Raw genomic sequence first — 16,378 nt, 5'->3', positions numbered from 1 at the left:
ATCACTGAGCAAGTGAATGATGTCACCTTCTGATTAGAGTTACCGCCTAATTGGAGGATCCATAATGCTTTCCATGTCAGTTTACTCCGACTGTATGTGGGACCGCCTCCGAGTCAGCCTAGTGTTGAGGAACCTTCTGAGGTTGAGGAAACAGAAGAAATACTCCAACCGGAGCAGATAGTAAGTCATCAGGAGCGGCCCCTCAAGTCCGGAAAAATAACACGGAAGTATTTGGTTAAGTTTAAGAACTATTCGAATCTAGATGCTCAGTGGATGACGCACGAGGAATTAGCAGCTTATCCCGAGATACTGGAGGTATATGTTCAAGCACTACAGTTGAGGTCAACTCTTTAGAAGCCAGAGGGATGTTGCTATTTTCTAATTTTTAATGATTAATTTCTTTTTCTAGGATATTTTATTGTGTACACTGAGAACTGTTAAAAGATTGTAGCTATAGGAAATGCCATCAAGAACGGACAACTCTGATGTGTCATTTGATGGGTGACGGTAAACATCGCGAAGGAGTTTCCGTAAGTTCGGTGGAAAGGGCTGGGTTATGAAAGAGCCTAATGCGTCACATGATGGGTGACGGATGCATCAGAAAGGGGGCATTCCGTAGGCTGAGGAGGAAATCCGAACTGAGTAAGAAAATACGCGTAAGAACGCAAGCACAAGAATAAAGATGGGTTCAAAGAAGCTTTTTACAAAAAGCAGGAACTTTCGCGGGAGGGCAGAAGCTTTCCCGCGAGGAAGCTATGTTTGCATTGCATCTGTGCCGTGTTCTACACCCGGGGATGCCTGGAATGTGTTCGTGTAGCATTGTTTTCACTAACTGAGTGAGTTTTTAAAGTTTAAACAAGTTCACACTTTATTTTATAAAGTGGCCGGTCACTTTTAAGTGACGAGCCCTTTTATAATAAAAAAAAGCAATGCACTAAAAATCCTACGTTAAAACTCTACAAAAAAAGCCTACGCAAGGCTGGCTGAATTCAGCGATCTCTCTCTCTCTCTCTCCTCTCGCTAGGGGCGCCAGGCTTTTGCTTTTCGGCTCCTATTCCCGCCGGGTGCAAGGGCCTATAAAAGGGAAGTTAGCGTTCCGGTTTTACACACGCCAGGAGCACCAGGAGGAGTTAGCGCTGAGAGTTGGAGCAGTCATTGCGAAGGAAATTCAGCTAGTGCTCAGTGACGACGGAGTACGGAGGTCGCCTTTCCGAGCAAGGAGCGACAGGTATAATTTGTTGATACGCATTGCAAGTTGTTGCTTTATGTGGTTTGTTTTGCAGGAATCTCCCTTTTTTACGGGAAAGTCCCTCACGGGAAGTACGACTTCATGCCTAAGTCCCTTACGGGAAGGTACGGCTTCGCGCCTAAGTCCCTTACGGGAAAGTACGGCCTAGTGCCTAAGCCCTTTACGGGAAAGAATGACCTTCGGGTCTAAGATTATAGAACGGAGGGGTTTCCTCGGGTCCTTGTGCTTGTATACGAATTCTCCCTGAATAAAGAATACTCTTGACGGGGGGGGGGGGACCAACCCATCTTCTGGTCCCCAATACTGTGTCGATCTTCTCCCTTCTCTCACATTTGCAAAGTAATTTATTTTTCAGATTTCTAAGTGCTCGTGTACGCTCCCGTTTTGTGACATATTACCTAGGCTTGGTACTAATGGTGCTAGCAGTATGGGAACACTCCCCAGTGCCTACACCAAGCAGACACTAGTTGTGCTCATGTGCAATCAGAGGGTATGTAGCTAGTGTTTGGACATGCACGGCTTGCGTACAGGCTCACAAGGATGCCATAACACTTTCTAGGCTGTCCTCCCTAGAAATAGGAGTTACAACTTGTTCACATGCACATAGGGTTAGGTGTGCACGTGACATCCCCCCTCTTTTTATGGTGAGGTACTACTACGGAGCTGCATGGCTTCCTTGTAGTCTGCCAACAACTCTCCGTAATGTGTGAAAAAATCTTCATCGACGCACATTGCCTCGTGTGTTCCTTGATCCTTGAACTTCAAAAAGTATTGTTGTGTTTGTTTCATTGAGCCATGGCGAAAACGATGTAGCAAAATTTGCTCCGATCCTATGACTTCAACTTCTTCTACGATCTCGGGTTCGTCCTTTTCAGGATTTCTTCTTTGGGAGATGTCCCTGAACCAAGAAACATAGAAAACTTTGTGCATTGACTATACACACATCACTTATCTTTTTAATGACTAGAAATGGACCGTACATCCTTAAAGACAACTTTGGACACTTCTTTCCTACTTGCTTGCTTAAGACGTTGCTTCATGACTCTTAAGATACGCCCAATCCACTTCCTTCATAGTAACATTGTGACGATGCTTATTAGCGTGCCATGAATAAGATTCTTGAGCCTTTCTTAGGCGAAGATTCACACTCTCAATAATCTCTTCCAAGGATTGTCTCTCAACATTGGCATCAGGCAACTGGCTGATTGATCTAGTCAACAAAGACCGAAACGGACGGCCAAATGCTACCTCATACGGAGTTCTACCAATGGCAGTGGAATAGGAGTCATTCAAAATTGCTTGTACTAACGTGAGATAATACTCCACTTCCCAATCAGAGTGTTGATCATGCACATTTGACTTTAATACATCGAAGATTGTAAATCTCAGTTTGACCAATGGACTCTGGATGGAATGCAGATGAAAATTCACTCAGTGCCAAAATTTCAGAGAGTGCTTGCCAAAAGTGCGACGTAAACTTGACATCTCTATTTGACACTATTGACTTTGGCAAACCACAAAGGGGATACCAATGCTTAATGAACAAACGTGCTACATCTTGTGCTATAAGTGTGGCCTTACAAGGGATTAGCATGCAAAACTTGTTGAAACGATCAATGATTGTTAAAACATTGTGTATTCCTTAAATGTAAACTAGGTGGAAGATTAGTCACAAAATCCATAGAAATGTCCTGAAATGGACCTTTGGAAATAGGCAGCGACATCAAAAGCCCTTGCTGCTTATCCCCGAGGGCTTTTACTTTTTGACAAATGGAATAGTGTGTGACATACTTAAACACATCTTTTAGCATTTCAAGCGAATAAAAGAATCTGATTCTAAAGTGGTATTCATGCGTGTGTGTCCACTCGTGAGTGCATTATGTGCATCGTGCAACATGGCTTGCCTAAGAGAAGGTAACACACAAAGACGGTGATGAAAATACAAGTGACCATCACAAATGAGATAATTACTGGCGCCTTGGGCGGCAAGAGCTTGGAACCATTGCTTGCCAAACTCGGAATCTGCATGTTGATTTTTCATGCTGTCAAAAGATACTCCCTGGATGGAGGCTCTATAACTTGACTCAAGAGCCAAGATCTGTCCTTTGCGACTTAACGCATCTGCAACTGGGCTAGCTTTACTAAGAACATATTCAATCAAACCACCAAATTGCTCAAAAAGCTGAGACCACCTTGCTTGGTGGTCACTCCCATGTACACTCAGAGTCACTTGAGGGCTTGATGATCAAAACGAACAAAAAAATATTTGCCATACAAAAAATGCCAGGAGTGAATCGAGACACTTTAATGGGAGTTGCTAGAGTAGCTTCTAAGCGTTCCCTTTTCACAAGAGAATCACTAATCACATCATTACATCATGCACACTGCTAGGATCAAACAAGATTACAAGACGCTGATGATTCACATGACCATAACACTCAATGAGAGACTCATCAAGGTGATCGTCAGAAACTTGAGTGCACTACTTGGCTCAAGCATGACACTAACAGAAGATGTGGGTTCTTTCTTAGGTGATTCCTAAAGACAATCTCTTTTCATGTTACCCTTAATGTGATACTTAAAACATCTTTCTTCTTTTCCATAAGCGGCTCGTTCTTCAAGAATAACTATTCTCCTACTATTCCTTTAGCATATTTCTCATTAGGTGCCAAACTTACGGGTTTCCTGAGCTTTAGCGTTTCCTGTATTATCACTGTTAGGTGTAGAGGAAGAATTTCCGTTGTTCTTACTATTCTGTTGGTTCTGCTGGGTACTTGAAGTTGCTTTGTTCTTCTCTTTGGGTTTATGTTTGTTGTGCTTCATTTCTTGCTTGAGAGCCATTCTGACAGCGTCATTGTTGTCAGTAGGGCAGAAGACGTTCACATCGTATTTGATGTACTCATCTAAACCAAAGAGGAAAGCCTCCTTACGCTTTTCGTCTGACTTACACAATCGAACACCAATTTGCAAGACAAGGTTAGAAAAAGACATAATTGGAGTCCCATTTTATGATGAGTACATCAAATATAACTAGTCTCATTTTATGATGAGTACATCGTATTTGATGTACTCATCTAAACCAAAGAGGAAAACCTCCTTACGCTTCTCGTTTAACTTACACAATCGAACACCAATTTGCAAGACAAGGTTAGAAAAAGACATAACTGGAGTCCCATTTTGCTTGAATCCCACCATTCCTCTTTCAACCGATCAAGGTACTCCTAGTGTAGGGATTTCTTCTTCTCCAATTCCACTCTCATCATCTTCATGGAAAGTATCCATCGCGCTTCTAGTAATGACCATGCATTGAGTACTTGGGGTACTCTTGGGTTCTTAGGGTACTTGGGATACTTGGGTTCTTGGTACTTGGTATTGCTTGCAATCTGCGTTTAAGAAGGCATCTCTCTTACCCAAGCTTAACTCCAAGTGGTCTTGGGGTGCAATCTCAAACAAGCAAAAAACGTTTCTGTGGTTCTTTATGGATTAACTGCTTTAGACAGAGTGATAAAGACGAGCACGCCCGATGCGCGATGGACTAATGGTGGTGGGAGTGGCTAATAAGCTCGAGGCAGAGGCACCAAGATCCTGAGAGAAAAGAGAGGAGCCCGGTGCAGGGACACCAAAATTCTTCTCAAGGGACAAGTCCATGCCAATTTGACAACCCAAGTAACGAACTGCAGTCCCTGGGGGAATTAATCTAAAACCCTCACCTGGTGACCAATCAGGGGTAGGAGCACTGCCAACCCAAAAAGCTACCGTCTTCCTCCAATTGATCAGTGCTCTTGATGCTGCTCACATCAACGGTGAGTCATTGGCAAACTCAACGTCAAGAAGCTCATCTGCCCTAATAGGGAGCTCAAGACCACGCAAGCCAACCTACTGAGAAGTCAAAAATCTGCTCATCACCTCAACATAGAACAGAAAGAGGAAGGGGGCTAGAGGGCACCCCTGTCTGACCGAATGCGTGAGCAAGAAGCGTTCCCCTGTATAGAGCTAACACACCTCTGTTCCAAGCATCTGAGAAACCCATCCTGTGTAGAGTGCCCTCCAAGAAGTCCAAATCAACTTTGTCGTAGGCCTTCTCAAAATCGAGGAGGAATATCACCAAATCCTCTCCTTAGAGACGCGCAAGGGCAGAGCCTCCCAAAAAGTGAAGATGTTATCAAGGATATTATGCTCCTTGACAAAACCTGTCTGGGTCTCATGTATAATACTCCCTAGTAGTGGCTGAATCTTCAAGCTCAAAGCCTTTGCTAGAATTTTGTAGGATGGGTTGAGGATGGTAATGGGTCGCCACTGTCGAATCTCATCCAAGGAACCTCTCTCCTTGGGAATGAGGCATATCAAGCCCTCACTCATGCTGTCAAGCATCTCGCCAGTGTGCAAAACGTATTGGAATGCGCTGCAAAGATTTGAACCAAGAAAGTGTTAATACTCCAAGAAAAAGCTGGGATTCAAACCATCCTTGGACAGCTACCTTGGGGGAGTGTTTTGAGGGCCTCACGGAGCTCCTCTAGCTGGAGGGGAAGCTCAAGTCTCTATCGCATCTCCTAAGTAACAAGGCAAGGCATCTGTGCCCAAACTTGCTCTCTGCATGCATCCTGACGCTCTGATTGAGGCTTAACTGACAACAGATCACGGTAAAGGTCAATAGCAACTGGCATATCCTTAGGCTTTGAGGCAATTGAACTGTCGGGTCTCCTCAACTGACTTAACACTGTTGTGCGCATGGCGTGGCCCCATCGTCTCAAAAAACTCCCTAGTAACTCTATCACCCACCTGGGTCCACTGAGATGCTTGGGGTTCCCTGCGTGTCCAAGCTCTGTGTCCAAAGTGCCTCCATTCGCTCTCTAAGCTTGGATCTAGCAAGATCCTCTCAGGAATGCGTAGCATCCTAGTTCCCCCTCCTCTGTCTGTTTGTCACAGTGAGAATCATTGGCGCATGGTCGGAAAAGAAGTCCTTGCCAGGATACAAACAGATCCCCCTCATGTCACAGTGTGGTCACTGGCGTAGAAGCGATCTATCCGAGATAGATTCACTCCTCCTACTTTGGGGTCAATGTCCGTTCTTCAGTGGCTTGACACATCAACAATTGGTGACAGTCAGAGCGAGAGAGACAAGCTGTCTGGGGGCCTCACAAAGCCTGAGTGTTGCCAAACATTAGAAACCCTCAAAAGTCATACATAGCCGCTCCCAAGCTGCCAACTCAGCCCCGTGAACAGTAGCATGGCCACCTCCAATCCTGTCAGAGGGGTTGAAATCTCTCTCAACACACCACTTCTCTGCATGCGGCAAAGACTCAAAAATATGAGACCAAAACTTTACTCGTGCACTCGCCACATTGGGCGCATATATGTTTAGGAAACCAATGAGGCAACCCTGAACCTGCATAGTAATCCACTGAACTCTGCCTGGCACAATAATACCTCTGCCCACAATGGCTTGCTGCCATGAGTCCGCAATAGTCATACATACCCCTCCCTAGATACCTCCAGGTCCAAATGCTCTCACAAAGATGATGCTCCTGTAGCATAAGAATATCAATCTCACCACCCACAGTAGAGAACTTTGCCGAGCTTGGGGCAAAGTGAAAGACCAGGAAGCCCTGATCTTCTTTGATGGAGGAGCCAAGGCCAACTTCATTTCACCGGAATTGGCGGTGCGGCTCGAGATCACTCCCGATCGGAAAAAACCATAGAAAAGGGCAGAACCGTTGTACTCGATATAAAACTTGAGGGCGAGTCTGTCCCTATTGTATCGGCTTCGGCCATTTCCAAATTAATGACATCCAATATGTTTGTTTACTCGATCTTTTTGAAAGAGTTGAGTGATGAGGATAGGACAAATATGTCTGAACTTGATAAAGAACGCCAATATTTTCTCCACTCTCATGCCGATTACTTCTCAGAGGGCCTGCCAGGCGAGCTACCACCCGTTTGTCCTGAAGATCATACCATTGATCTGATACCTGGAATCACACCACCGAACCGGCCACCTTATCGTGTCAGCCGAGCCCAAAACGAAGAGATTATGAACCAAGTGAAAGACCTCTTGGAAAAGGGTCTTGTCCAACCTAGTACTTCACCGTATTGCTCTCCAGTGTTGTTGGTTTTGAAGAAAGACGGATCTTGGAGAATGTGCATCGATTATAGAGCTCTCAACAAAATCACCATCAAGAACAGATTTCCGATTCCTAGAATCGATGATATACTTGACCGACTTTAGGGATCCTCGTGCTTTAGTAGGATCGACTTGAAAAGTGGATATCATCAGATCCGAATCAAGCCAGGAGATGTCTACAAGACAGCCTTTCGGACGACTTTTGGGTTATTTGAGTTTTTGGTGATGCCTTTTGGCCTAACTATTTGGGACACATTGTCTCAGCAGCGGGAGTGCAGATGGATCCGGCCAAGATAGAGACTATCTGTGTTTGGCCCGATTTGAAGAATGTCCATGAAGTTAGAAGCTTTTTGGGATTGTGTTCGTACTACAGGCGGTTCATTAGAAAGTTTGCAGAGGTTGCTTTCCCTTTGCATGTTTTGACACAGAAAGGAGTCCCTTTCTCGTGGGGACCCACAGAGGTGACTACCTTTCAGACATTGAAAGAGAAATCGACTACGGGACCAGTTTTGACTTTGCCGGACTTGCAGAAGTCATTTGAAGTATATTGTGATGCTTGTGATCGTAGTCTTGGTGCGGTCTTAATGCAAGAAGGCCATGTCATTGCTTACGAGAGCCGATTGTTCTCAAGGCCGGAAGTGACAACACAGATTTATGAGAAAGAGCTTTTGGCGGTTATCCATGCTTTTACTCAGTGGCGGCACTACCTACTCCGAGCGGATTTTACTGTCTTTACAGACCATCAAAATTTACGCTACTTCTTGTCACAAAAGCAGCTATCAGAAAAGCAGATGCGGTGGGTCCATTCGGGATGGCTACTTGATGAGGAAACCATGTTGTGCGTTACACAGCCGTTGAGGGAAAAGGTTATGACTGAATGCCACTGTCCGCTTTTTACGGGTCACAGCGGCATTGCTACCACCATGAAAGGGGTAGAGAGATACTTCTTTTGGCCGAGACTCAAGAAGGATGTGGACGAGTTTGTGCGCAGTTGTTTGGTATGCCAGAAGGTCAAGTTTTGACAGGCAGAAAGCGCAGGGATTGTTACAACCTTTGCCCATACCCACCCGCCCATGGGAAAGTATTGCAATGGATTTCATTTTTGATCTCTCGAGAAGACACAGTGGTCACGATGGTATCTGGATTGTTATTGACAGATTTAGCAAGCAGGTTCATTTCATTCCAGTAAAGAAAACACTCAAGCCGGATCACTTAGCGAGACTGTTTGTGGCCCAGATTTTTAGATTACATGGCATGCCCGAGACGATTGTGTCCGACAGAGACCCCAGATTTACGAGTTCGTTTTGGAAGGCAATTTGGGATAACATTGGCACGCGGTTGCAATTCTCGTCATCTTTCCACCAGTAGACTAACGGGGCAATCTGAGATTGCCAATTAGTGGTTTTAGATTTATTGAAGTCTTTTATCTCGGATCAAAACACTCAATGGGAAAAGTATCTACCTTTGGTGGAGTTTGCCTACAACAACACGATACACTCTTCGACGGGGAAGGCGCCATTTGAGATTATTGAAGGTGCTGCGAACGTCCCATCCTTCTTAAGCACGAAAGATAAGATTTTTGAAGCTGATGAGTATATGTGCGACTTAGACACGGCTTTTACCAAGGTCTGTGAGGCTTTGCAGAAATCTTAGGAAAGACAAAAAGACAGCGGATCGCCATCGTCGATATTTGAAATTGAAGGAGGATGATTGGGTGCTCTTACGCTTTGAGAAGGCATGTCTGAGAAAGAAAAAGTGAAACGAGAGGCTTTTTCCAAAGCTTAGTATGAGATACTACGGACCTTTCCAGATCTCCGAAAAGATCAATGATGTCTCCTTCCAACTGAAATTGCCTGACACTTGGAGGATTCACAATGCATTTCATGTGAGTCTAAAGGAGATGTGTCCGAAGATGGGGAGCCTGATGAGCAACTCGAAGTGGAAGAAAACGAGGAGATCCTTGTTCCCAAACAGGTTTTGGCACATAAGGACAAAAAGAATAAGGGTAAAGTCAGAAGGCGGTTCTTGGTTAAATTCAAGAACTATCCTGCATTGGATGCGAAGTGGATGGAGGAGGAGGACCTAGCAGATACTCTTCAGATTGTGAAACTTTACCTTGAAGCTTTTGGTTTAGCATAGTCTACTCCAAATAGAACCCCGAATTCAGCTTGGCCGAAGATCTAGTTCAATGGGTTGCACAAGAGGGGAGTTACTCCGCTCCTCAACAGATGCCTTGATTTTTGAATACTAGAGTCACTGATGTCTTTTTGAGCTTCAGGGATACTGAGAGCTGACAGTATACTGCTGTATGACTTTATGAAATGGAATTCTTGAATATGAAACTGATTTGTTCTTGACTTGTGATAACTGCAACATTTAGTCTGAATGATCTCGAATAGACAGGGTTGCAATAGGGGTTAGTCAATCGGGCATCTATGAGGTCTTGAGGGGATCTAGATGCGATTGCTAATTGCATTGCCGATAAATCATGGTCTAAGATCTGAATGAATGTTGAATGTGATTGGTCATGTGATGTCCTGTGATGTCATGTGATGTGATTGTCGATTGGTACATGTGCTAGATGTGTGTTCCTAGTACGTCGGTACTAACAGTCAGTGTCTGCTAAGACAGTTTATGGCCTCTGTTTGATTTGCAGGCGTATCGAGGGCGATTACAATGATTTCAAGAGGGGGGTATGTCACAACTCTGCTGACGTGGCATAACCCTAACACACACACACACACACACACACACACACACACACACTCTCGCATGGGAAAATTGCAACCGAATATTGACGTGGTAGGTTCAGTACGGACAGGCCGAAAATGGCAGCGCCCTTCACGGAATTCCGTAGTGCATGCTGACGTGGCAGCCCGCAAATCGCGGCGGAATTTCTGGCGTTGTTTTTACAGACGCAATTGAGAGTTAGAGAGAGAGAAGCTTTTGCTTTTGCTTTATTTTGGGGCTCAAGAGAGCTTGAGAGAGAGAAACTTCTTTTGCTTTATTTTTTATAAAAGCTTTTGAGTTTTCCAGCTTTTGGGACTCTGCTTTTGGCATCCCTTGTAATCTCTTTAAATATGTGGGTAGGCCACTCACAACTCAAGAGCATCTGGACGCAGAGTCTAAGTGTGAGCGCCTGCCTGCACTCTTGTACTTTGAACACAGATTAATACAAAAAGAAATACTGAAAGGGAGGCCGGTCTTTGGGGCCAATACTTCTAGGCACGGAACTCCGCCGGGTCAGTGTGCAATCAATTGTGAACTGTGAACTGTTTTGAAGTGATCTTTTGTGGTGTCGCGGTAGATTCTCGACTTGGAGTGTCCAAGTCTGTTACATTTTGATGGGGAGTAATCCGCATCCGAGCGACCTCTAGACAAAGGCATGTGAAGTGACTGTCCCACACAGGCCCAAGCCGAGCGTGCAGTCCGTAGGGCTACATCCTCTGTCCAAGAATCCTCATGTACAAATACATAGCAAGGGGGCTCTGAGTGTCAGCTAACAAGTGCACCACAATGTGTTTGCAACCTGGTGCATCCGGCGGCGTCACTCTAAGCTTGGCTAAAGGCCAAATTGTCTGTATTGGATCTGTCACCCCCAGGTGCCCTGTGTGGTGTGAGAACTCAATAGCCTGGACTTGGAGCCAGTCAAGAACTGTGTGCAAGGTTGACTCTGTATGATCCCTGCCGACTTGAACTCGAAAGCAAGTTTCCTCTAGGTCGGGAGAAGAGTCACCAAGGAAGCGTGTGAAGGTGTAGTCGAAGAAGTCCCATCGTGTGCGAATGTCAAAGTTGGTCAAACCCCGAGGGACTGTTCCAAAAGGAAAGGTCTGAACCAGAAGTGGCGTCCTCAGGTGGGGCTGTCCCTCTCGAGCCATGCGACTCGTAGCGAAAGCACTACTAAGAGATCGTCTAGCTGCGGATGTGTGTCCTGTTCCCTGCCTCTGAGGAGGAGTGTGGCATGGGTTTGGTGATGAGGTTGAGGGTCCCATCAGGGGGACAGGAGCAGCGGGAGGTGGGGTGGGGGTGGGGGAGGAGAAGGTGGCGGAACGGAGGAGTCTAAAGGTGGAGGGGAGGGAGGCGGTGGAGCTGAGGTGGAGGGGGCCTCCTGCTGGAGGGGGTCAAAATGGTTCCCTGTCGGAACCCAATGTTGTTGAGCTGCAGGAGGTCAGCCACCAGGAGGGGCAGTGTGGCGAGTCCCTCCCCCTCGACGGCAGCTGGGCACCTGCTACCGCCGTCAGCTGTCTGATTGGTGGCCACTGTCGAGGTACCAGCCTGTATGTCCGGGGTACCATTATGAGGTTGTGGCAACCACTAACATTAGTTGTTGGTTTCTTTCCCTTGATTTTTATTTAATTTTTGGGACCCTCTTTTTAAAGTCACAAATGGCCGGATATTGTGTGGCCAGTGTGAAACGGTCGACGGTCGAGAGTTTCACGCGCAGTCGGGAAGGGCAAGTCACCACAAGATGGTCGGGCCAGTCGGCATTGGAATCCGAGCAATAAAAGGGTGTCTAGGCTCTGGTCAAAGTCGTTTGAGCCCTTCGCTACACTTAATTAGTCGGTGGGTACTAGGAATTTAACTCAAAAGAGGCAAAATGGACACTTTGTAGCTATAGAGCAAAATTTTCAAGTCAACATGAAGAGGGGGCGCCCAAAATGAGAGAGGAGGCTGATTTGACTTCAATAAGTGAACTATTGTGTGTGTGAGTAGTGGGTGCAGGTGATCACAACTCTAATGGAAAGCTTGCCTTCTCCCTTGTCTTATGTAGCATGATGATTCGACTCTCGTGCACCTCTCTCCCCCTTTGAATACAGAAACGTGATGCCCAACTCGAGGGCTTTTCATCTGTATGTACAATTGTGTAGGTTCATGCGCGGTTGCCGAGGCAAGAGTCTCTTGCACAGGTACTTGATTAGCTAGTTCCTAATCCCCCACAGGTATAGGTGAATTCATAGAGATTTCATGCGAGAAATCTCGTCCGATTAAAAGGGTAAGTAGCCCTACGGGGGGGGGGAGCTCGAGGGCTTCCTACGGATGCGAGCGGCACGCGAAATGGAGCCCGAAACAGTGAAGTACGGCCTGCTGTGTATTTTTTGCAGGTTTAGGGTTTTGACCCCAATTGATCCCGAATACCCCGAGGACCTTCAGGGAAGCGTTGGGATCATTATACAGGTGATTTGGTGCATTTTTGGGGCAGAAAACAGAGAATTCAGCGTGCTGCAGATTCTCACGAGGTTTGAGAAAGTGCCTGTATGTGCTGGGAAACTCACCTTTGGCATGGGGATTTTGTTTGTGAAGCCTCCTACTGTAGTTATGTTGCTGAAATTGGGCTAGAGTAGGCCATTTTCAGCCCGGTAACAGCGGGACAGCGTGTAGGAACTTCAGGTTTTTCTCCCAAGTTTTATAATAATAAAGAAATACCGAAAGGGGCGCCAGTGTTTGGGGCCTACAAGGTGTCACTGTTTGCTTGGTAGCACTCTAGCTGCCAAGCCGTGCCTTGTTTGAAGTTTTAATTCCGGTCACAGGTTTATTCGTGAAGGCTTCCTCTGTGTCGTAAAGTCAAGTAAAGTTATTAAGTAAAGAATCGGGTGAAAGCTAAAGTCTACTGCTCTACGGGCCGGGTTCATGGTTCCGTTGCCGGGACTTGAATCACTCTTTCCTTGAAGAGTTAGCTGGTTGGTTTGCTGCGAAGACACAGAGCTCAGGAACTTGGACTTGCACTATGGCAACCAAAAGTTGAGGAACTTGATGAGATCTTGATACTTGAGCAGGTTTTGGCACATAAGGAAAGAAAAGTTAAGGGATAGGTTGCAAGACGGTATTTGGTAAAGTTCAAGAACTATCCATGTATGGATTCAAAGTGGATGGAAGATTGCACCAAACGTATTGAGGCCTTTGGGTTACAGCCTATGTATGCCCCAACTCAACGTGCTCAAAGGAGGGGTAATGATGGAGCTAGCACATCAAATGTAGGTACGGATTCAGTGCAATAGAAGTGGACACTGCTCTACAAATGCTAAAGGTATTATGCTCACTTCTATCGTAGATGAAATGACAAAAGTATGAAGGTCTCATTAACTCATTTGTATCTATGTTTCATGACCTTTCCTGTGGATACATGTGATGATTAATGGGTGCTAATTACACTAAATCATCTATGGCATGTATATTTGGCATGCAATCAAGGACGTTTGCGATTTCAAGAGGGGAACTATGTCACGAGGCTGTGGCAACCACTACGTTAGTTGTTGGTTTCCACAAATGGTCGGACATTGTGTGGCGAGTATGAAACGGCCGACAGCAGAGAGTTTCACCCGCGGTCGCGAAGGGCAGGTCGCCACAAGATGGTTGGGCCAGACGGTGGGTACTAGGAATTTAACTCAAAAGAGGCAAAGGGGACACTTGGCGGCTATGGAGCAAAATTTACAACTCAGCATGAAGAGGGGGCGCCCAAAATGAGAGAGGAGGCTGATTTGACTTTAATAAGTGAACTACTGTGTGTGTGAGTAGTGGGTGCAGGTGATCACAGCTTTAATGGAAAGCTTGCCTTCTCCCTTGTCTTATGTAGCGTGATGATTCCGCTCTCGCGCACCTCTTCCCCCCTTTGAACACAAAAACGTGATGCCCCGTTTGAGGGCTTTTCATCTGTATGTATAGTTGTGTGGGTTCATGCGCGATTGCCGAGGCAAGAGCCTCTTGCACAAGTACTGGATTAGCTAGTTGTTAATCCCCTGCAAGTATAGGTGAATTTGGAGAGACTTCACTCGAGAAATCTCATCCGATTCAAAGGGCAAGTAGCCCTTAAGGTGCGAGAGCTCGAGGGCTTGCTACAGATGCGAGCGGCACGCAAACGGAGCCCGGAAGCAGTGAATTACGACCTGCTGTGTATTTTTGCAGGTTTAGGGTTTTGACCCTAATTGATCCCTAATACCCCGAGGACCTTCGGAGAAGCGTTGGATCAATGTACAGGTAATCTGGTGCATTTTCGGGGCAAAAAACAGAGAATCAGCGTGCTGCAAATTCTTGCCAGGTCTGGGAAAGTGCCCCTATGCGCTGTGAAAGTCACCTTTGGCATGGGGATTTTGTCTATGAAGCCTCCTATTGCAGTTATGTTGTCGAAATCGGGCTAGAGTAGGCCATTTTTCAGCCCAGTAAAAGCGGGACAGCGCGTAGGAACTTGAAGGTTTATAATGATAAAGAAATATCGAAGGGGCGCCAATGTTTGGGGCCTACAAGGTGTCACTGTCTGCTTGGTAGCACTCTAGCTGCCAAGCGATGCCTTGTTTGAAGTGTTTGTTTATTCGTGAAGTCTTCCTCTGTGTCGTAAAGTCAAGTAAAGTTATTAAGTAAAGAATCGGGTGAAAGTTAAAGTCTACCGCCCTATGGGCCAGTTTAAGTACCTGTCTGTTGGGCATGCTCAGCCTTGGGAGGCTACGCATGCGCTGTGGGGGAGATCTCCTACGAGGACATGCCTTGGTTAAGTGGCCAATCTGCCTGCAAATGAAGCATTGGTTCAGGAGTCCCGAATACTCCACCCTTTGGCGTAACCATCCCCCACTCACCCTAGGTAGAAGGACCACCTTCGGGAGAATATTGGTGTCAGGAACTAGAACGCGTACTGAAGGAACACCGGCGGCCTTGGCTGCTACTGAAGCTGCCGTTTGCGTGGTCTCCAAGACTGTCCCGATTTCGGAACCAATCTTGAAAAGAAGCGGTAAGTACTCCCTCCGCAGACCAAGGAAGCAGACCGAAATAGGCAAGTCTGTCTCCTCGACAAGGAACATCCGATGCTGGATTGAAACCATGGTGCCATTGTTGGAAATGAGCTCTGACCGCTCGGATGGCCAACGAGCTCATCGAGATGACCTTGGCAGCCATCTCAGGAGTCTCAAACTCTATCTGATAGTATCCTCGCCCGAGAAGCTAGATGTCAATGATCTTCCCCACCTCTACTAAAAGGCGGGCCTGCATAAGGTTGCGTAACTCTCCGCGACTGGGACGACTGCCAATAATCTTGCAGATGACAGAGGTGGCCTGAAGGCGCTCCACCTGTGCTGCTGTTGGCGACAGAGCAAGTCGGATGGTGGGCTCAGTGGGGTCGGACGAGGGGGCTTCATGTGAGTCCCTCTAAGGTGGAGCACGAGCTTCCATCTGTGTCTGCTATTGCAGGTGAGGGCAAAGTGGAGGCGGCGTTCTCTGGTTGGACCGAACATGCCAAGCAAAGCTGCTGATATGCTAACGAAGCCCGACAACAGACCCGGGGGGGGGGGGGGGGGGGGGGGGGGGGGGGGGGGGGGGTTAGGGGGGCAGTGAGCGGGGAGGATAGCGAGGAGGCGAGGAGGGGAGGGAGAGCGCAGCGAGGTGAGCAGGAGGGGCTGAGGGCGATGTCCAAAGCAGGGCAGAGGGGCTGCGCGAGCAGCAGCAGCGAGCTCGTTCTTCGCTGGGTACTGATCTGGATTTATCTGTATCTCTCATTTTTCTTCCATGATCCAATTTTATTCCGGCAATGCTCTAAGCTCTCATGTCAAATGCTCTCTATGCTCTTCTTCGGACTCAGACAAAACAATGATATCTTTAAAGAACGTGCCCGCATACAGTCTATGCTCTTAATAGATTCTGTCCATCATCTTGTTGAACCTAGCAAGAGCATTAGTGAGCCGAAACGACATCAACAAAAACTCATACAACCTGAAGATTGATTAAGAAAAAAGACTTGATTTCATTAACTTGGAAATGGCCGAAGCCAATACAGTAGGGGCTGACATGCTTTTGGTTCCAAGTTCGTGTCGACTCTTTCAAAATTAGGAGAACTCTTCTGTTTTGGGGTTCTTGTGGAAGGATGACTGTTTATCCTTTGGACAGGTAATTGGCGATGGTCAGGGATACTGCTTTTCATACCAGGGATTTCTACTTTTGGCTTGGGTACCTGGCAAATTATGAGGCGCAAATGGAAGGTAAGGAAGTGCAACATTAATTTATGTCTTTGGGCTTTGCACGCAGCATTT

General features: G+C 46.5%; 1 protein-coding gene across 2 annotated transcripts in view; it reads left to right on the top strand.

The window, feature by feature from the left end:
* LOC147463378 (surfeit locus protein 1-like) overlaps positions 1 to 16,378 on the top strand; it is a 78,907-nt gene that overhangs the window by 60,411 nt on the left and 2,118 nt on the right. For both annotated transcript variants that reach the window (XM_086488521.1, XM_086488513.1), the window contains exon 3: positions 16,236 to 16,327. In XM_086488521.1, coding sequence (XP_086344647.1) covers positions 16,236 to 16,327 — 92 coding nt within the window. The remainder of the gene's footprint in view (positions 1 to 16,235; positions 16,328 to 16,378) is intronic.

The sequence above is a fragment of the Adiantum capillus-veneris genome, chromosome 2, assembly GCF_014529385.1.
Source record: "Adiantum capillus-veneris isolate H3 chromosome 2, ASM1452938v2, whole genome shotgun sequence".
NCBI classification, from domain to species: Eukaryota; Viridiplantae; Streptophyta; class Polypodiopsida; order Polypodiales; family Pteridaceae; genus Adiantum; species Adiantum capillus-veneris.
This window is presented reverse-complemented; position numbering and strand designations above follow the sequence as displayed.